At 34.5% G+C, this 22,282-nt stretch overlaps 3 protein-coding genes across 3 annotated transcripts; 1 reads left to right on the forward strand and 2 right to left on the reverse strand.

Annotated features, from left to right (window-relative positions):
- Positions 1-5,600: 5,600 nt before the first annotated feature.
- LOC102610837 (DNA cross-link repair protein SNM1) lies at positions 5,601-8,838 on the forward strand. Its single transcript, XM_006468874.4, has 9 exons — positions 5,601-6,088; positions 6,380-6,560; positions 6,656-6,895; positions 7,009-7,153; positions 7,413-7,547; positions 7,646-7,712; positions 7,823-7,900; positions 8,092-8,144; positions 8,261-8,838. Exons 1-9 carry the CDS (start codon positions 5,716-5,718, stop codon positions 8,372-8,374), a joined length of 1,386 nt encoding a protein of 461 aa, XP_006468937.2. The 5' UTR covers positions 5,601-5,715; the 3' UTR covers positions 8,375-8,838.
- A 4,008-nt stretch (positions 8,839-12,846) lies between these two features.
- Positions 12,847-14,321, reverse strand: LOC102610526 (uncharacterized). The gene has a single exon (XM_006468873.4). It carries the CDS (start codon positions 14,077-14,079, stop codon positions 13,165-13,167), a length of 915 nt encoding a protein of 304 aa, XP_006468936.2. The 5' UTR covers positions 14,080-14,321; the 3' UTR covers positions 12,847-13,164.
- Positions 14,322-16,094: 1,773 nt separating this feature from the next.
- LOC102610222 (syntaxin-22-like) lies at positions 16,095-18,979 on the reverse strand. The gene is made up of 7 exons (XM_006468872.4): positions 18,697-18,979; positions 18,488-18,581; positions 18,235-18,380; positions 18,080-18,145; positions 17,455-17,612; positions 17,243-17,343; positions 16,095-16,477 (listed from the first exon to the last, which is right to left on the reverse strand). Exons 1-7 carry the CDS (start codon positions 18,870-18,872, stop codon positions 16,412-16,414), a joined length of 807 nt encoding a protein of 268 aa, XP_006468935.2. The 5' UTR covers positions 18,873-18,979; the 3' UTR covers positions 16,095-16,411.
- Between the last annotated feature and the right edge of the window lie 3,303 nt (positions 18,980-22,282).

Genomic DNA, 22,282 nt, shown 5'->3' on the forward strand with positions numbered 1-22,282 from the left:
AAAATTGCCAAAAATAATCAGATTAAATCTAATTATTTTTCCCATCGGTCAATAAAGAAATTAATTCAACAACCATCAAATGCAGGTTTTTTTTTAAATATGTTTATAATTGAATACTAAATTATAACAATAGTATTAAAAATAACCTAATCTCGCAAACCATCAATTAAATTTAAGATAAGTAGAGTTTTATTATTCATTGAGTTATAATCTCTAGTAGTTAAGATTTTTTTGTACTTCATTAACGTACCAATAATGATATTCATCATTAAATCTTATTATTTTTGGCATTTTTAGGGTGAAATTGTAATTTTCATTTTGGAGGTAAAATGGTCATTATTTAAGTTTCCGTTAGTTTTCTTAACGGATTCCAACCGGAAGTGGAAAAGTGGAATAAAATGTAACTTTATGTGGATTTCAGTAAAAAAAAAAAAAAAAGAATTGTCACTACTAGAAAATAAGTAATAGATGACAGAAAATAATTGTCATAAAATGGGGTGCATGACAGACAATCTATCCATCATCTATGTCATTGTCATTAATTTGGAAAAAAACAAGTGGATGGTGGATATTTTCCCTACTGATCTAATCATAGATAAATCTAGTAACAATTTACATGAATTCATAAGTTATAAATATTGTTATTTCTTTTGACATCATAAACATTGACTTGTTCAGTTTTACTTGCAGTCATTTTTTGGCTTAGAAGGATGCACATGATTAGTCTTGCATCATTGGTTGAAGCCTTTCTATCTTTTACTTTAAGAATAATGCTTGAATGAAAACAATTTGAACTTGTTTTGGCTGTCATTTCATTTTTTTTTATTTAACCACCGTATGGTTTTTGGCACTTTAGAGAGAGCTATTGCTTGGTCATTGACGAATCCTTTATTCATGTTATTGAAATTTTATTTAATGTATTTAGCAAAAGGAATGATTATAGATTCTTTCTTCTCATTTGATGGATTTTGCATAAGGGAATACATTGAAGGCTCTATCATTAAAAATATGCATGTATTTCATCTTATTTTCATTGTTGCAATTGTTCAAAAGTTATGTCAATCAAAATAATTACATTTATATTTATCAATTACTCTAGTCATCAATCTCCATTGTCTTTAAAAATTGATGTATTATAGTTATTATATTTGTGGTATTTCTTCAAATGATGTAATTTAATAACACAGTCAAATTTTTTATGATTGAAAATTTAATTATTAAAGAGAAATATCGTTAAAATAACCCTAGACTGCTAGAGTACACAGTCACGAGTGTACGTATGACAAGGAAAATCCAACAATTGGAATTCTTGTTTTAGTTTTGGGTGGAGAATATTGATAGTTTAATGTGGGAGCATAACAAGTGCCATGAAACCATTTATGGTCGCTACTGTAGCTTTGGTAGTAAAAGTCAGCATGTTGCAACCTCCCAGAAGGGCATAGATGAGTCCATTAAGCGAAGACACTACTATCTATTAAACAACAATAAATTCAAAAATCAATAGCACTTTTTGTATAACCATGACACTAATTTTGAGCATAGTAAATGTGATCCCTATGCTCTTAAAGTCAAATTCCTTTTAATCTAGAAAACAACTGAAATTAAAAAAATTGTAAAATCTTATAAACAAGTCATGTCTATGCCAAAATATGTTCTAACCAACTTTTAAACAATATAACCCAACAAAAATAACTAGGCCAACAAGATGAATCTCTAAACATCTAGAGAACTTTCAACAGACTAAATTTAGTTTACACTTTCTCTTAAAATCTCAAAACAATGATTTAAGACTAAGGCCAAATTTAATTCATCACATCTCCATTTTTAAATAGGATTTGTCATATTCAACCAATGTATCAAAATGATCTTAAGCAGTAGTACCAAACTATCAATATTTATCACTGCCAACTATAGGGTTGATTTTGTTTACTATTCATTAAGGTTTGGACTATAGCTAACAATTACCAAATAATTTAAAGGACAAAGGAGTAGTATACCACAACCAACATCCTAAAGACTCACTTTTGTACTAGAAAATGGATTGTTGCTATAATTTGGGTTCAAGCCGCCTCTTTGTTTCCTACTAGGGTGCCTCAGGGATAGGGATGGCAAAATCCGGGTTCGGGTCCGGGTTTAGACTTTCCGGATTCGGACCCGGATACCATTTTCTTTTCCCTGACCCGGATTTTAACCCGAATTTTTTCACCCGGGTCCGGGTTCAACCCGGAAAAATCCGGGTTTCTGGATTCTGGGTTTTGAACCCGGATCAATGAATCAATATCAATTTCTAAAATTCTAAAAATAAAAAATTAATACATTTCCAAGCAATAACACATCTAGATTAATCAATAAAATTAATTAAAAATAATATTAAAATTATATATCCGGGTCCGGGTTTAGGTTAACCCGGACCCGGACCCGGACATATCCGGGTTATTAAAATTTATTTCAGACCCGGATTTTTTTATATTCCGGTACGGGTTCAACCCGGCCCGGATTATCCGGGTTCGTCCTGGTCCGGGCCGGGTCCGGATTATTTTGCCATCTCTACTAAGGGAGGACCACAAGGCTTTTCCCAGCCATGGTGACTGGAGCAAGTGATGTGGCGGCTAGTGTTTTCAAAATGGTAAAGTTTTTTTTTGTTTTTTGATTTTTTTTGTGACGGATTTGGTGTGGATGGGTATGGGGTATCCAAGAAAACTGTGCGATTCGCACCAATAAATATTCTAAAATCCTAAATTACCTAAAATAACGTAAATTAACTTCCTACATCAACAAACAAAGACTGGGAGCTATAAAATATTCATACAATGGTTTGGCCTAGGTCATCGTGGAGGATGATATATACTACATATATTGATCAGGAAGTAGGTCAGCATACTGATATGGGTGCCAACATTTCTGTCTCTTTCCTGAACATCATCAACCCCCCACACCCCACACACACATCATCACTATTAGTTTGGTTAGAAACAAACAAGTTCCATCATATGGTTCAAGCACTAAAAAGACAAGTCTCTAAGCAGATATTAATAACTTAATATTATTGACAAATTATATAAAATAATTAATATAGAAGTCTCATATTGTGGCACCATTTCCCATCCAATATTTGGGTGCTAATGCTATATATGTGTACTGAGAATAATAATATGTATGCTTGAAATGCAAGCTAGCCTAAGGCTTTCCAATTCACAGAAAGCTATGAGAGTATGCTTTATCCTTTTGAGTCCCATATAAATCCAAACCATTATGATGTGTATATATTGCATTATTTTGCAATCAATATGTTTTGTTGTCAATGATTGATAATTATATTTAATTTCTTCATGTATAGCGTTATATGAAAATGGTTCCCTTTAATTCTACATTCCTAAATTTGTCAAGCACATTCCCTTGAAGCTTTTCCTTATGGCTAGCTACAAAGGAAACCTACTCAATTCTTTAACTTAAATCAAGAATACTCGTTTCTTCAAATTAATCAAATTGAGTAAAACCAACACAATTAGTTAATTAGCCTAATTAATCATCTCTACTGAAACATATGAAAAGAATTGAAAATCATACATATGTTTAGTAGTTCGTTCGTAATAAAAAGGGTGTTATTTTTTACATGATCAGCGACAAGTTCTAGATTGTTCAAACGAAAAAAAAAAATTGATTGATTTTCACAAAGCAAAAGAGAATTCAAGCATTTATAAGACAGACTAGAAAATATACGATGGTAAAGGAAGATTGTTTTCAATGAAATAAAGAGAAGTTGTCAAAGTTTGTTGCTGCTGAAATGGACAGAAGACAAAGCCATCAAGGAGCTCACGAAGTCATAAAGTAAGAGAAATAGAAAAATAAAAAAATAAATAAGCTTTTTATTTGAATTTGTCTGCTACACTCACATTAGGTAGAAATAAATCTTAAAAACTATTATATGGAAAAAGAATTCAAGTTTTTATACTTACACATATTAAGCTAAATGCAGGCCGTCTCATGGCATTGATCGTCTCCTCAGCTAGCCGATCGCCCAAGTTCGTTGCCTAGTCATCATTGTTTGTCATTATCGTCATTGAATTTGTTGTTGTCGTACCAATGCAGGTGAGTTGTGTTGAATTTGTTTTCTTATTTATTGTTCTTTATTTTTTTCTCTTAATTATGTTTTTTTGAGTTAGGATTAATATGCAGATTAGGGTTTAATTTTTGTATGCACATAGTTTATCAGATGAGAAGCTTGTTTGATTTTTTTTTTTTGCAATTTTGTATTTAGTTAATGAATAAAATTATGTCTTTATGAGTTAGGATTAGTATGTAGACTAGGGTTTAATTTTTGTTCAATTGATGCACAAAGTTTATTGGTTGAGAATTGAGAAGCTTGTTTATTTTTTTGCAATTTTGTATTTAATTAACGAATAAATGTGATTACGTTTGGTTACTTTATAATCTTGGCCAACTCATAATTGTTTGTGCTGCTAAAAAATTGTATTTTATTACAATTTGTAGCTTGATGAATTTTATTTAAAAGTAGCTTTGGCTGATTTTTTCTCTTGGATTATGGTTGACAGTACGTGGCACTTGGCTGGAAGACCTGAGTTGTAAAGGCTGCCTGGCTTCAGACTGAGAAAGTCCATGGATAGAATTGTTAGTATCCAAGCTCTTCTAAATGAGTTGTGTGTGTGAAATGAAGTAATACTTGTAGCCCCAATGTTTTTAAACTGTAAAGCATATCATGATTATGATCGTTGTAGCCCAAATTTGTGTAAAGTATATCATTATTATGATTGTTATGCATGTGGACGTATATCATTTGAATGTTGTACAAGGATATTATTTGAGTTGAAGCTCTCTGTAAGTGTGAAATAAGAAGGCTAAATGGGAGAGATTAATTGTAGAGAGAAGTGGAGTCAGGAAGTGAAGCGAATAGAACCAAATCAATTCCAACCAAACCGAAATTTAGAACTGAACCAAATCGAATTGAATTTGTTTGGTTTGGTTTTAAATTTTGGTTAGTGTTCAGTTTATGAACCGGACCGAATTGGGCCTGAATCGGATAGTGCCTAGCCCTACTTTGTATTTATTTAAGATTTCTACTATATTGCATTATGATGATTCTTAAAAGAAAAAAGTCAACATTTATTTATTTACATTCGAGAGTGTTCAGGATAATGAGGATGGAATAGGACGAGATATTTAATGGAATAAGACTAAAACACATTTTTATTTCAAGAAAATGTAAAGGGATAGGAACAAAATATATTTTTTTTTATCTCACTTGCATATACACGACATGACTGAAATTGGCAAGTCTTGTCTCTTCCTATTCCATTGTCAACCCTACATATGGCAGTAGAGTGTTTCTCATGCTTTTGTTTTGAGTGCAAATTCTTAGGGGTAAGCCCTGGCGTGTATTTTTATTATTTGCAAAAATTTCTTCGTCCAATTTTACTATAATTATAAAAATGTTAAATTTTTATTTTAGCCTGATTTACTGTGAAATCTTGGGCCGGCCCAACTTTATAAGCCCAATACCACAGGTTTTAACTTAGCCACGTCCGACGCGGGACCCAAATAGCGTTGTTACAGTGTGTTCCATTTCCCTCCATCCAAAAGAAAACAAAAACGGAAAATGACACACACTTCATAGTCAAAGGGCGGGCGCGCCGATATATTTCGAAAAATCTCATTTTGATCCTCAAAGGCAGGAGAAATTAAAGGCTAGAAGAGGATATGACAGACGAAGGATTATATGAATTCGATTATCGTGACTGTGAATCGTCTGGCCTCCTGCACGACGAGAACGGCTTTCAAGATAATGACGATGACGATGATGATGAAGAAGAAGAAGAAGAGAAAGAAGAGAGCTTTGCCGACGATTTCTATCGATGCGGAACCGATTGGTCCTGTTTGTTGCAAACGGAAAGGAAGCTGAAACAAGCTAATCTGTTTGATATGTGGGGGTTGAAGTCAAATTCGGAATCGGAGGCCAATTGCTTGTTTTCACCTCCAATGAAAAAGCTCAAGGCTTCCAATGGAAAATCTACGGCTACCCATTTGAAGAAGATTGTCGATCGCAGTTGCCCTTTTTATAAAAAGATTCCAGGTTTCATTCCATTACTACCGTCTTCGCATTTGCTCTCAAACTTTTTATGTTTTTATCCATTGGATGGTTCATTTTCTTATTCATTACATTATCAGTAAAATGACTCTAATTGCGGTTGCCCTTCTAAGTGTTGGATTCTGTTAACATGCTTTTTTTTTTTTAACTGATACGAATTGCTGCTTCATATGTGTGTGCTTGTGTGTTTGGGAACGCGTAAGGTATTCCTTACTAGTTTGAGGTAAAAGAGCTATGTTACTTTATTCTAATAATGGATTGTTTTTTGTCATTCAGGAACACCTTTCACTGTTGATGCATTTCGCTATGGTAGTATCAAAGGATGCTCTGCATATTTTCTTACTCACTTTCACTATGATCACTACGGTGGTCTAGGAAAACGATGGTCGCATGGTCCTATCTATTGCAGCCCTCTCACTGCTCGCCTTGTTAGGATGTGTCTCTTGGTCAATCCATCGTAAGGACCTTGTACCTGAATCTGTATATGAACTAGTGTATGTAAGTTGGGTAACTGGTGGTTGAGGAATGATTTGTCTGGTTTTGTGCATGCAGATATATCCATCCTTTAGAATTAAATACCGAACACGTTATTGATGGAGTCAAAGTAACATTGCTAGAGGCTAATCACTGCCCAGGTGCAGCTCTGATTCACTTTCGTCTTCAAGATGGACAGTGTTATTTGCATACTGGAGATTTCAGGGCCTCTAGGCTTATGCAATCTTACCCCCTTCTTGTAAATCACAGAGTTAATGTGCTTTACTTGGATACAACTTATTGCAACCCAAAATACAAGTAAGCATTTTCACTATCAGAACTTTCCTAAAAGGTGCACCGTTCGAACAAGCTGCTGCTCTCAAAAAGATGTTAAAAGGAAAATAATTCTAGTGTGACATTTGGTGTTTCAGGTTCCCCTCCAAAGAAGATGTATTAAATTATGTAGTCAGACTTACTAAAAATTGCCTCAAAAAGCAACCTAAAACCCTTGTTGTTGTTGGGGCGTATAGCATTGGAAAAGAAAGTGTTTTTCTCGCTATTTCCAAGGCGTTAGGGGTACGCTCACCTTCTATTGCAGTTCCTTATTTTTTTTTGGGAAGAACTGATGCTTATCACTGTTTTCTAATTGGTATTTACATATGAGTCCCAAGTTTATATAATTTACTTAAATGCCGTGCTCATTATACTGTACTGCTACTCATGAGGGAGGACCTTTGGTTATATTTAATGCATCCGGTTTACATAATTTTTATCATCATATTACTAATGTAATTGGTTTAAATTTGATGTCACCTCCGTCTTATGACTGGTTTAGGTCAAGATATATGCAAATGCTTCAAGGAGGAGGGTTCTGCAATCTTTTGATTGGCCTGAGCTTTCTGGGAATCTCTGTACCCAGGGAAATGACACCCTTCTCCATGTGCTCCCTATGTCATCACTGAAATTTGAGGTTCAATTCTGAACCTTTCTCTTATTATTTTAATAAGAGTAATACATTTTTGTCATATTAATTTGCATTCAAGATTTATTCCTTTTTGTTTTCTCAAGACCCTGAAGGACTACTTGAAGCCCTACGGAAATCAGTATGCAGCAGTATTGGCATTTCGGCCAACAGGTGAATCATATGTGCTGTTGCAACCTACTGAGGTTCCTTTTTATTTTTCCCCTACAGAAGCCGGAAGTTATAGATCTTTAAATCATTTATTTAATAGTTGATTTATTTAGGTTGGACTTACTCTGAGACTGTGGGCAACCAACTGGATCTCATTAGACCCCTTTCCAGAGGCAATATCACAATTTATGGTGAGATGATAATGGATGTACAGTTTTAGTTAATGCACAAATATAGAGATCTGGAATTCTGGATGAAATTGGATACCCAAATTTACTGTGATCATAGTCAGGAAGTAGAAGTACCATCTGCACTTTTTAGTTGTTACATGCACATTTGTTGGCAGGGAAGATTTCTAAAGCTAGAATTAACATCTTTTCAGGGGTTCCATATAGTGAGCACTCGAGCTTCACGGAATTACGAGAGTTTGTTCAGGTATGATTTTGGATATTGCTCCATTTCTTCATGTGACTCATATTAAGGATAAATTATCTGCGCAAATCTTACTAGTTTCCTTGTGTGTGCATTATTTAATCTTTAACATTTCCCAGTTTTTGAGGCCTGACAAGATAATCCCTACCGTGAATGTTTGGAATGCTGCTAGTAGAGAAAAGATGCAGTCCTTTTTCCGGGAATGGCTTTCTTGCAAAAAGTTGATGATTTAAGTTTGTTGTCATGGATCTAATCTCAGATCTTGGAACAACCTCCAACCCAATATTGGAATCAAAAGTCAACACTCAAAACAAAAGAACAATTGATAATCAGTATAAAGAAACTGATCTGATGTTCAATTCTTCCTACTTTTCGGGTGAGTTCTAACCGACACATAATCAGTGGCATACGATAGATGATCATTTACATTAATTTTCTGCTGATTGTCACCATTATATGAAAAAATCCCACGAAGAACAAGTCTGAAACACTCAACATACACCATACCATTTGACAGAATTGTTGTAATCTCCATTGATATTCAGTGATGTAAAATTTCTTACTTTGATTTGTGATAGACCTTTAATAATTTGTTGAGTGACATATACAGGGAACTTTACATAGATTCTTGGACTTAAACTTATTTTTATTTTTCCATCTAATGTTGTGGAACAATAAAAAGAGATAAAAATAGTAAGTTATTAGAGTTTGCTATTTCTTGGGAATTAGATAAAGGATTAGATCCCTCTTCATGCTCCCCACATCCATCAGCTCTCACATGTCAGGTATGATGAAGCAGAAAAGGTTCCCTGTTTATGTGGAGCTTAACTAAATTCTAAGAGATATACGGTCTTGTTGAATAAAAGAATTTGTAGACAGTTCATGATCCAAACTAAGTTCTGATCCTGCCTGCAGAAAGCTGGCAAAGATTGAAAAGCAAAATAATAAAAAGAAAGAAAAAAACTAAATTGTAGGACCGTAGACAGAACAGAATGTACATGGTTAAGATTTAGTACCTTATCTTGTCTCATGAACCATAACAATCAATTTGGGTTATTAGAACAAGCCTCATCTAGTGTTGGTTTTTTAGGTTGCTATGATGGGTGACCTTGTACTTCAAATTTGTGGAATACTGGCACTGAGTAAAAATTCATCCTTTGAATTATAATGATCTCTTGCTTCTTTGAATAAGAAAAATTCTACTAGGAGTTGTCTTTGATGAAGAGCCCAAGAATTGCTGGTCACAGAGAAGTGAGAGAACTAACGGAACATTAATCCTTATTTAATATAACAGAAGCCTGCTTTGATAATCTGTTAAGTTCCTCTGGGCTTGTCACTGTAGAGCTTTGTCACATGTCTGAAAAAAGAAAAAACACAAAAGGTTTAATACAACTCCTATTTAGCATGACGACAAAACCTTCAAGAATACATTAATTAGAATTATGATGAGCTTATGGACCGCTACAAAATCTTAATAAGTTTAATATATGCAAAGAAGAGCCCATGGAAAATTAACAACATAAATTGACTGAAGCATAAGCAGAATAGCTTTGCCATTGCAGTCAAGACTCCATGTATTAGCTTGCTACTGTTACATGAAGCATTTTATAGACCTGCTTGATTGCAAAGATTACCCAATTAGTACCATGATAAGATTGTCGACGGAGAGAACCCAACTCCTTCTAAGCTCTTCCCTCATGGGCTATCCTATCATCTTCTTTGAACTCAGGTTCTAACAAAGTACAGAAATGCCCATGAGGGAGAGAGTTTAGAAGAAGTTAAGTCTCCGCAGCAGTTGGGTACTTCAGTTGCATATTCTTCTGTTTTTGATTAGCACATGAACTTGAAAGGTATATATAGCCGTCAAGCGATCGTATAGGGCCAAGTTAAAATCCAAAAATTTTCCTGGTAAATGATTAGAAATTTCGGCAAAACTTTCTGCACAAAGTATTCCGCCCTTCTGTTATCATCGCCTAACAACAAAACTGGAGTCCCACAAGTTTTATCGTGTGGAAATTGCCTTTCAATTTCTGAAGCGAGATGCCAACTGGTAACTAGTAAGGCCTAGAACAAGAAGTGGGGGAGCCCAAATGTAGCACACACGTGTGCAGATCTTTACCGGTTGTTCAAAATGAAACTGAAACTAAAAGATCCCATTAAGATGTATATTTAATTTGTTGTATTCTCTCCCTTGATGCAACATTAGCAAACAACTTCAATGTAATCGCCAATAACAAAAGCCGCTGTAGCTATACAGAATTCTCTGCCCCTAGTCTAGGATAAAATGCCAAAGTAGCTCACTAGTACCCCCCCTGCAGCGGTCTGCTGTTGTTGAACTTGAACAATGAACAAGAAGTTATAAAAAGCTTCAGTATGGTAAAGCGATTTTTCGCGACTTCTCATTGTCGGTGCTTACCCTGCATCATATTGTGGTCTCTGCTGCCTGATTGACTGATTTGAGCACATTGCATATCACATTGTTCATACCACTTACGATTCAGTTTGGTTACTTAAATTACAATTCAGTCTGCACATTATCTTCTGAAGAACCCTCCTGAATACTGCTTCAGGTGATTCGTTTGAACATCTTTTTCCTTCCACAGTAAAAACAAAACTTCACGAGGATATAATTACTAATCTGGAGGCATTGATTACCTATCTAGTCCATTTTTGATGTCTTCATTGACGTAATACGAACAAGTTCAATCAAATGAAGTTGGACAGAAAACTAACAGCTTATCTCAAGCTTAAATTTATAGAAGGATATTGTATAACATCAAAGTTCATCTTCTAAGAATACATACAGACATGTTTACTACAAAATACAACATATAGTTACAACATCAAATTGGAACTTTCAAAGGATTAAAATTGTCATAGCTACTGAACCAGAATATCCCAATCGCCAGTTTCCTCCAATAGGGGCTCACTTTTAGACTTATTTTTAAACACTCCAGCATCACGAAAATTCAGCCAAAAGAAAGAGTATCCCGACAGTCATCAACATACATGCATGAGCATTTTTGAGCCAGTGCTCCACCACTAAACTTATTTCACTTATTTACTAGCCACTCTCAAAGATAAGTCTCATAAATAAGGCAACATATGTTTTAAGTGTGCAAGTCGTAATCAATACAAACTTACAATGCTCGCAATAACAGTTTGTATCCCAAGCTCAAGATGAGAACAAAATCCAAACAGAGCCAAGATCCGGGAAGAGGAAATCACCTAGACTCAATCGTCATCCACAGAGAAAAATACAGCTGCTAAGTTAGACACACCTAGGATATCCAGTTCCAAATCCCTCAGTCCAACTCCTATGATATGATAACATTTCATGTCCACACAACTACACCTATGACTTTCGCCTAACTAAGCAGCTTTCAGATTAGGTTTTCCATAAATAATGGATTGAAAATGAGAATCTAGTTTGGCTTTCATATGGACACAACATTTAGTGCATTGCAACTAAATGTAGGACAATTATGTCTTTTTGTTTTCACGAGTAATATCATTTTTTATGAGATTAATAATCACTCATTCTGGCAAAGAACTCAGAGCAAGCATGTTCTTCCTCTGCTGTTTTCTGGAAGGTGTATTCTTTGTTCCCAATTAACGAAATGAAAGAAAGAAAGAAATAGCATGTTCAATCAACAAACACTCCAAAACAACTAAGCTGCAATTGAGTAAATTATCACAAAACCAAAAAAATGTTTGAATCAAAATAAAATATATTTGTTAAAAGTAAAGATCAAAGGACCACGAGGGAAAATGAATAATCATACTGGACTAAGACAAATGGCAGCATTGATCCAAATGGTACCATCACAAAATGAAAAAAATGCATGGAATTCAGGGCAACGAAGAAAATGGGATTTCAACAATGCACAAGTGGAAAGTCAGTCCATGAAAGCAAACAAAGGAGATCGATTGTATATTATACAAAAAAATAAACAATCGTGTATAAAGCAACAATAAACAACAGCCGCTCATTCTACTCTATGACGACAAAATGCTTATAACGGTCACCATCCTAAAAGATCAAAGAAATCATACATGTTTACTAAACAGCTTACTTAATAGTTAATAACTCCAGATTCATGCTCCCTTCCATCAGCACATTGGCGATCGTATATCATCTAAAACAATATATTTTAACAGGAAACAGAACCCACTAAACTACTTAGAAAACTTATCTATTCCATCAAGATGAACATTTACCTATCCAGAAATTTCAACAAATGTACTGGGTGAAGACAACTGGGTTGAATACTGCACACACAACAGTAGATAGATACCCTGAAAATAACACTCTGATCTAATGATACACAGCATTTTCAATGGCACATATCAAACTGAGATAATCTAGATGGTTAACAGGTCCAAACATAAAGAAGAGTATTTATATATATAACACAAGAATAAAAAATCACATTGTTGATCTTAATCCACAAGCTCATTTCAAGCTAATATCCAGTAGACATACCAACAAGTCAGATAATCATCTAAGCCACTGCACTACAATAAGAGGTGGAGGGTAATCTTAAATAGTGCATCAAAATCAGTCATTATTGAAAAGCAAATGCAAATGATTCGTCAAAAGAGCAATTATATAACCAAAAGCACAAAGAATGAAATTAAAGGGCATGCTTTGCACACACAAACAAAAAAGAAATCTCATTATCAAACCTAGAATCGCAAGATGTACTGAAAAGTCCATTCATCAAGAACAGTATTTGTACATATAGCACGAGAATCTTATCAACACAATTGTTGACCCTAATGCACAAGATCATTTCAAACTAATAACTACCAGACACAATAAGGAATCTGCTAATATTTTAACACGTAGAACTACAAACACTGCAGCAGAACAGCTTAACACGAGATAACCCAACTGCGGAAAGGCAAAAGATTCCTCAAAACAATGAAATAAAAAGTACATTACTTTGTATACAAAAATGAAAATCTCACAATTTCTTTTTTTTGGGTTGAATAAATTAAGTTGATAAAATTGAGAGTATCAGGCCTGAGTACCAGCCAAAGCCTTCATCTGAATGTGATTGTTAGCATCAGAAGCAGCAACATTAGGCAAGGCCTCATAAGAGCCCAATCTCCTGATAGGCACAGTCTTAGCAATAGCAGCATGAGTAACCATAACGATAACAAAAACAAAGAAAACATGAACCAAAAACAAGAGATCCAAAATCGCCATGGCCCTCAACTTAGACTCCTCCAAATCACACTTGGTGGACCCCTCGACGCCCTTGACCACATCAAGCAGCTTATGACACCCCTCGGGGATGAACGCCTCGACGTAAAGGGAGAGGCCAGTCTGGAGCTCCCAGAGTCCCTGGAGGCAGAGGGCCCCGCCGAGGGCAACGTCGGCGACGAAGAGCCTGGAGTTGCAAGCGAGGGCGACGCAGAGGAAGGAGGCGAGGGCGGAGATGCGGCCGGAGAGGGTGTCGCATTTGGCTTGGAGATCGGAGGTCTGGACGGAGGCGGCGGATGAGGAGACGGAGTAGTGGAGGTAGAAGAGGGAGGCGGCGAGGGCGAAGAAGAGATCGGAGGGGAAAGGGAGTAAGGAGGTGGATTCGGAGAGGAGGAGGGAGAGGGAGAGGAAGAGGAAGAGGAAGAGGACGAGCGCGGACTGGAGGGAGGCGAAGAGGTGGACGGGGGTCCGGCCCTTAACGAGCGGGTCGGAGTCGGATGCGGTTAGGATTTGGTGGACGAAGGAGATGAGGAGGCAGACGATTATCAGGTACAGCTGGAGGTGCTTGAGGCGGTGGTGGCTGTGATGGAGTGGGAGTGGGTGGTAGGGTTTGGCGCCGTACGATTGCGGTGATTTCAGGTAGTTGCGCGTCGTGCAGATCGTGTGGTAGAGGCCCAGTGATAGTAGCGATGACGATGTGAATATTTCGTATATTAGTCCTGCCATTACTACTGATTTGTTGTTGACGTTATGACGACGATGATCATCCAACTTAACTTACATCCAGGCGCAGGTGCTGATGGTAGTGATGCTGATGCTGACGTTGATTGAGGAAGCTGATGGTGATGATTGATGTTGATGAGACTCTTTCTTCTCTCTCTTTCTTTTTCTCTCTTCAGTCTGAATCGAGGCGAAGAAGACCAAAACGACACAGATATGAGAATTTACGACATTTGCATTTGTCTGTGTTTCTACTTTCCAGTTCATTTCAAATTGGGTTTGAAGGCCGGCCCGCCTTTTATTCGCTGGGCCCATCTTTGATCATTTCGGGTTTAGTTCAGATTTAAATTGGAGTGTTAATATTCGACCCTTTTTCATATCTTAAAAATTTTAAACTAATTTTTATCTCTCAATATACCTTATTTAATTTCAAATTTACCCTTATTATAATTTTTATCTTTTTTCTAAGTATCCACCATATAAAACTTATAAAATCTATTTTTTAAAAAAAAATTCTCAAAATCACTATAATCTCTCCCTTTTTTTAAAGGTTTTATATGTAGTCACCATAGCCATTAAAAAAGAAAAGAAAAGAGAGACTCGATACTTTTTCGTCATCCTCTATAGTTTATTGTAAATAAATTTCTTCTATGAATACAAAAGTAGAGAGTATAAAATTTAAGAAAAAAAAATAATTTAAAAAATTAAAAGAAATTACAGTTTAAGAAATTAGATTAACTAAATTAGATATTAATAAAAATTATAATGTAGGTATATTTAAAAACTATTTAAATCATTTTATATAAAAATAAAATAGATATTAAAATAAAAGTGATTAGTGGGGATAGTGAGATATAATGAGGAGACCAAAATATCACAACTTTTTAAATTTGATTTGCCTAACCAGTAGTTAAAATCCAAAGTACTAAAAAAGAAAAATTTACTCGGATAAATTAAAAAATTTGGACAGAAAGGCACCACGCATTTGCCCAGTATGAAGCCATTTATTGCGTCTCGAAATATTTATCGCTTTTTTGTTTTTTTTTTTCCGTTCATTATAACTGATGTAAATATTTAAAAAATAAAAAATTGATGTGTAGCCACAAGAACTCTGCTCTTACTCTTCTCTAGGGATGACAATTTTTTTCGATGGGATGGGATCTTACGAAATCTCCTTCTATTTGGGACGGGATCGGAACATATTTTTGTCCTAAAAAAATTTAGAGACGAGAGTGAGGCGTTTTTTCATCCCACTTGCATGTACAAGACAGGAGTGAGATTGACAAATTTCGTCATATCTCGTCTCATTACCGACTAAGAATGAGAAATTTTTCAATTTTGAGACAGGATTGGGACATATTTTTGTCCCAAAAAAAATATAGAGACGAGAATATGACGTTTTTTCATCCCACTTGCATATACGGGACGAGACTGAAATTAATAAATCATATCCCATCCCGTCCCATTGCCAACCCTACTCTTCTCCCATAATTGAGTGTGATTAGTCAGTATATCCCCTTAAGAGGTTAATAAGGCCGATAGAAATACAAAATTAGGCTGGTCCATGATTGCATTTATCTTCGTTACTCCCTCCAAATGGTAACAATTTAATTTACCTAAATCTAATTAAAATAAATATTTGTCGATGGTTGATTTGTAATTATAAATATCAGTAAATTACAGACGTTAAACATTTCAATAGTAATACATTACTTTCACTTTTTTCTTTTTTCTTTTTTCCGGAACACTGACATGTGAGGGGTGCATCTGGGATTTTGATGTTCTATCTGAACATTCCATAGAATATTCAATTTAGGTGAATTAATTCAAGATTAATCACATATCACCATTTCATAACTCATCTTTCCTTAGTATTAACAAAGTTAAATACAACCACCACTCAAGTCACATTTAAATCTGTTTAAAGGTTCATGTCTATGTGATCAAAATTGTATAACCCCGCCCCGTAATCAAAGTGGTGGTATCAGTCCTTAATTAAATCATTCTGTCAAACAAGTAAATTGCACAAAAATAGATTTCTTCTATTTCCTCTATGTGCAGAGTAGGGAGAAAACAAAATCCAGACAATCCGCTAAATATCTTGCTCGATTACAAATATTTTTGTTAGGTGCAAGATAGAGTTGCACACAAAACCAAACCAAAAAAACGATGAGGAAGCAAAGGAAAGAACTAGCTCGGCACCCTAATTCATACATGTGATAAAACCAGAAGAGAAAAAAAAATGTGGAGATCTGCAGAAACCCAGAAACTTACAGAGACAAATAAAAGAATATCAATAAAAGTTTAATCGAGGAAAGGCACACCAATATCTTGCACATTATAGAATGAACACGAGGAGGAGGATGACCAGTGCCACTACGATAATTGCCAGCACCCACCAACACTGCAAAACAATCCAGAGAAACAGTAGATTCAGTTCCTTGGGCAAACCACTGCAGAAAAAAATTATAAAAAGGGAAACATATAAAACTGAGGGGAAAATGGGGATTGAACTACTAAAAGACTGCCTAGATAATAATTTCAGACAAGTTCTTTCTCTCCTATATATGATGACCACAACCGGCTCCTTGCTAGCTAGCCTCCACTATCTATTCTTTGATTGATCTGCTCCATCTCTCTAAATTGTTACCACTTCAAAGTTAACATTCAAGTTCATAAAATCCAAAATTTTAGATGATTATTACTCTACATTGACCTCAACATTGTGAAATTAATCAAGCAGCATATATGTCAAAACCATCTGTACCAAAAAACTGAAATATTTGTATCTCAGTATCTTTGGAACATCCATTTCTTGCTGTACCAGAAGCAATCTTCTTTTTTATCTCTTCGTTATAATTTTATGTCCGAACTTTACAACAAGTATGGCAGCTCCATCAAAAAGAGCATACGCAGTATACGCAGGAAGAAAATATGAACACAAAAACTGGGAGGGTTGGAATATTATTTTTCTTTTCTTCATTTCCTTGTTCATTCATACATATAAGTCGGGGGAAATTGATGTACTTTTTCATACATGCAGGAACATGTTTCTTCTTGAATCAACAATCTAAACATATATGTAGACATCTCAAATATTGAAAACCAACTTGCCAACAGTGTGACAAGCACTTCAGCTTAATAGGATGTGAAGGCGATTATTACTTACCCACGATGATCTGGATTTCACATTCTTTGAGGCCTTAGCTAGCTGAACTCTCGCATGAGTTGTTGTAGCAGCAGAAGACTCAATATTTGATGAAATGTCATCTGTTATAGCAGAACAAATGACCAATTATACTAATAAAAGGCTACGAATAGCAAGAAAAAGGGGGCAATAGAAAGGAAAATAACTTATCTACTTGGTATTTGTCATCTTACCGATAACCACACCCTGTTCATGAACTAGAACAGCAAGGTCCTTGAATATTTCATTTGCTTGCCCAATTTGCTCTTCAATTTCTCTAAGACCATGCTCCCTCTCTTCAATAATGGCCTCATTGAAGGCAATTTCATTATCCAGCAGAAATAACTCCTGCCTGTATGTAAATGTTCAACAAATTTGATTAAAGAGAAAAAGCAAAGGGAAAGAAATGCCTAGCTTTCCAGCAAAAGCAATGGAAGAGTCTTTAAGGGAGTGATCTCTAATATAAGTGTATCTCAGTCAGCTTCAATTGAAATTAAATGGAAACCAAGTATGTTTCTGCCATAAGCTACTAAATACACATGTTTTTTGGAACATTCTACTGCAGTAAAGAGAAAATATGGCTTCACTATCCACTAAAATTATTATGAAAAACTCAACTATAAAAGTATAAAAAGTCCAACAACACAGACCAATCAAGTTAAAACACCAAAGTCATGAACTAAATAAAGCAAAATTTTGTAGCATGTACATCATGTGAAAAGACAAATAGCATATGGACCAATATTAACACTGACGACTAAAACCCAACTGATGTAGCAAAAAATTCAGAGCAAAAGGGTGTGAGAATTAAGCACTTACCTCTTCTGCTCCATAAGAAACGGCTGGTTCTCAGACCCCACATGGTCACCCGAGCCAGAGGTGTCTCTGAAATCACAAAAACACCAGCATTAGAAGAAGAAAAATGACAAAACAAAACAACTTGATCTACAAGTAAGCAAAATTATAAATTATACGTTGTTGCTGGTGGAGCTGAAGACGGAGGAACAGAAGGGGAGTAAGTAGACTCCCGTTCAGAGGCAAGTTGTTGGATTTTCTGAAATTCTTGCAACACCGTTTGAAAATCTCTGGCAAGCTTAGCATCTTCAACCTTCTTATTTTGCTGAAAATTTAAAGAACCCACCAAAAATTACATATTAAAGCAACAAAAAAATTTCAACAAAAGAGAAGTTCAGTTGGCAAAAGCGAGAGAGAAAGATGATACATTACATTAACATCAGCGTCGCGATCGGACTCGCTGACAGATTTGAGCTTAGCAGAAGTATCTTTCACTAACTGCAAAATTCTTTGCCTTGTGTTGTGCCTGCCCATGCCATGCAACCCCCATAATTGAGAATCAGTTAATACAAGAATTGCATTAAAAAAAAATACATATATATATTTTTAAAATGAAAGAAATGAATGGAAGAAACAGAGACAGCTTCTGGCGGTGATCAAGAGTGTCCTTGGAAGTTCCGATGGCGTCAACAAGTCGACGAAAAGCGGCAACGGCAGTGTTGATCTGGAAAATCCCGGCTGCCACAGCTTGTGATGGGCTCTTGGACGATGATGATGGTGATGATCGCGAGCCATTCTGTAGATCTTGAAAGCTCATTTTTTTTTTTTCCTCTGTTTTCTGTTTTGCTTTTTTGGGTTTCAAAAGTTAAAAAGGAAAAGGGCAAAAAAAAAAAAAGAAGCAAAATGAAAGGATCAAAGTCCACTTATGCCATCACCAAACCGAACGACAACGACAACGACAACTAAGAAGCAGGCAGTTTGGGAAAGTGTACAAATAAAAAAGGGCGAGAATAGAAACTAAAAATAAAGTGGATAAATTAAATTAAATTAAATTGGGAAAGTGACGTAATTTATTATTGTTACAGGTGTAAAGCCGGGAGAGGGCCAATTGGCCAAAGGCAAAGGGAGGTAAGCTGCTGGAGCTTTGCTCCAGTTGTTTTGTTACAGCGTGGCCTCGGCTTGCGAATGTATACGTAATTACTCATTGACCGGCCGGCAGGCCCCGCGTAACCCAATTAACTAACCAACTTCTGCGTTTGGAAAAATAATGAACAGTAACACAAGAAAATTGAGGGAATTGAGAAGGATGGTTAAAAGTATAATGGGCAGTATAATAGAGAAGTTGTGGGAACTGGAAAATATGGTTGTCAATTCTCTAATATTTGTTATCTACGGTAACAAAATCCTTGTATTTACAATATTACCATTTGTCACGACCGTACAATTCAGCCTAGAGAGGGAAAGAACCATAACACAGCAAGACTTTCATTACATTATTAGATTGAGTTCCAGTTTTTATCCATAGTTAATATTTTGATGAATTGACAGTCTAGATATCCTAAAAGACACTGTACTACTCAAATTTATTGGAATTAAATAAAAAATAAGCATAATCTTCATAATAAATGTTAGATCAAATTATGAAAGGTTCAAAATCCACCTAAAATATAGGCCCAATAAAAATAATTTACATAAAATAACCCAAGCATATTCTCTATAAAAAGGGTCAAGGTACTTACAATTCTAAGTAAAATATCTAAATGTAAGATACGATAAAATGCCAAAAGTATGATTCATCAAAGAACGGCCTAGGTCCATTCTTTACAAAGAACGACCTAGGTCCATTCTTTACAAAGAACGACCTAGGTCCATTCTTTACAAAGAACGACCTAGGTCCATTCTTTACAAAGAACGACCTATTTTTTGCAAAAAAATATTTTTGTTATAATAAATATATATATATATATATATTTATTTATTTCTAAGATCAAATATTATATCAAATAGCATTTCAAAAGTACCACTAGCTCATTACGTACTCAAAAGACAACCATTTTCATCACTTGTAGAGATTGTTGGAAGATATATAGATCAAAGTTTGAAACTTGAGGTTAGAAGTGGCGGCTGTTAATTAGTTGAGTAGGTAATTTTTTTGGGTTAAAAATTAAAGATTTAGGGATTGAATCCCATAGATATAGTTAGGGAGGGGATCGTTGAGTTGCTGTTAGGCTAAATAGAAAAAGAGATTGAATTGTTGTTAGGTTAAATAAAAAAAAAAAAGAGAGAGATATTATTGCATATGCAAGAAACTTACACTATTCCAAATGGAAACAATAGAAAGAATGTGAAAGGTCACATCTCTCTCTACTTACCAGTTGCAAACACAAGTTCACTTAGTTTTGGTTGGGAGGTATGTAATTTTTTCCTTGTTTTTACTTGATCAGAAGAGAGACAAGTTCCTAATACTTCAATGTCGATAATTACTATTATTTTCTTATTTAAGAACAATTGTAATAAGCTTCTTTTATTTGAGATATATATTTTAACAATTAGTTGGGTATTAATTTTAGTTTTCATAGGCTAGGTAGATGCCATAAGAAAAGAAAGACGGTTCCGTAGATTGAAGCTTGAATGAGATTTTTATGAATTTCTCCTGCTTAAAGCTTTTAAGGATGCTTCAAATGGATACTTGTCGATGATACATGTGTGTTCAAAGTCGAAGTATTTGTTAATGGGCAAAGGAGAGTGCTTTTCGGTGATGAAAGATACCACTAGCTTTAAGTATGTTTGTCTCAAAGTTGAATGCATGTTTCAAGGATTCAGATGTGCATGTTCAGTGCTACAAATCACAAATGGTACCAAGTTTCTGTGACCTAATTACTTTTTCCTCCTTTTTGTTTCCTATAATCAACTGATTACAAGTCTCCACTGAAGGATCTTTTTATATTATAAAGGGAAATTATCATTGCACCATCTCTCTTTTGCATTATGTTCATCCAACCACCATAAAATTATAACATATTTTCTGCATCACATTTTTTTTTTAATTTGTATCAATTAACCACTTTTGTACTAACACCGTTAAATAATTTAAATAAAATGATAATTTTACCCCTAAATAAATTAAAAGACCATTTTATTTTATAAAAACTTTAAAAAATAAAAAACCCCTAAATTTAATAAAAATAAATCCTAAAATTAGAATTTTATTTTTTAATAAAAATTATTTTAATAAAAAATTATAATCATAAAAATAATTCCAAAAATTTGGGATTTAATAAAAATCCCCTACATTATTAAAATTTTGGCATTTATTTTTAATAAATAAACTTAGTTATTTTAATACAATTTTGCAAAATTATAATTTTTAATAAATAAATTCAGTTATTTTTTATTAAAATTTCACAAAATTATAATTTTTTAATAAAAATAATCAATAAAATTTTGTAAAATCTAAATTTAATAAAAATCAACTGTTCTATTTGGGATCTATTTTTTAATAATTTTAGGAGTATTTTTATAATTATAAATCTTTTATTTTTTAAAGTTTTTATAAGATAAAATGGTCTTTTAAATTGTTTAGGGGTAAAATTATTATTTTATTTAAATTATTTAATGGTGTTAGTGGAAAAGTGGCTAATTGATACAAATTTAAAAAGAAATGTAATACAGAGAACATGTTAGAATTTTGTAGTTGGTGTAATGATAAACATAAATCAAAATAGAGGTGGTGCAATGATAATTTCACTATTACAAATTCTTGAGATAATAAATGTTCTTACCATTAAGTAACTCTACATGTTGGTTGTTTAAGGAAGATACAAATCTATCCTAAAGGACAAAGCTCAAATATTGGCACTCATTTTTCTTTGCACTTGACTTTGATGGATCCGAATGTTAAAATATACGCAGAGTACCATCTTGGATCAAGTAAAGGAGAAACACAAAGCTTCAACATCTAATAATGACTATAAATTAATTAATGTCAACTATTATTATCATGCTCAAAATCCAAATAATACAAGGATTCTTTTTCTCTTTGTAGGTAAATCCCGGTTCACTTTATGTGATCAAGCAGTCAATAGTTGTGGTTGGGAAGATTTAATGAACTCAGTTACTATAAGGAGCCAAAGAATGTGTGTGATGGAAGCTAAAGTGGATATGGTTGGTGTTGGGATTATGTGCTCTTTAAAACATATTAATTATTTATTTTGTGATAAACAAAAT

The sequence above is a fragment of the Citrus sinensis genome, chromosome 2 (assembly GCF_022201045.2).
Source record: "Citrus sinensis cultivar Valencia sweet orange chromosome 2, DVS_A1.0, whole genome shotgun sequence".
Lineage (NCBI taxonomy): Eukaryota > Viridiplantae > Streptophyta > Magnoliopsida > Sapindales > Rutaceae > Citrus > Citrus sinensis.

Excerpts from the sequence above, each read along its gene's own strand:
- LOC102610837 (XM_006468874.4), top strand. The coding sequence starts at position 5,716 with ATGACAGACGAAGGATTATATGAATTCGATTATCGTGACTGTGAATCG. Across the intron at positions 6,089-6,379 it reads TTTTTATAAAAAGATTCCAG|GAACACCTTTCACTGTTGAT; the intron begins GTTTCATTCCAT and ends TTTGTCATTCAG. Across the intron at positions 7,548-7,645 it reads TGTCATCACTGAAATTTGAG|ACCCTGAAGGACTACTTGAA; the intron begins GTTCAATTCTGA and ends TGTTTTCTCAAG.
- LOC102610526 (XM_006468873.4), bottom strand. The coding sequence starts at position 14,079 with ATGGCAGGACTAATATACGAAATATTCACATCGTCATCGCTACTATCA.
- LOC102610222 (XM_006468872.4), bottom strand. The coding sequence starts at position 18,872 with ATGAGCTTTCAAGATCTACAGAATGGCTCGCGATCATCACCATCATCA. Across the intron at positions 18,381-18,487 it reads ATCGCGACGCTGATGTTAAT|CAAAATAAGAAGGTTGAAGA; the intron begins GTAATGTATCAT and ends TTAAATTTTCAG. Across the intron at positions 17,344-17,454 it reads TGAACAGGGTGTGGTTATCG|ATGACATTTCATCAAATATT; the intron begins GTAAGATGACAA and ends CTGCTATAACAG.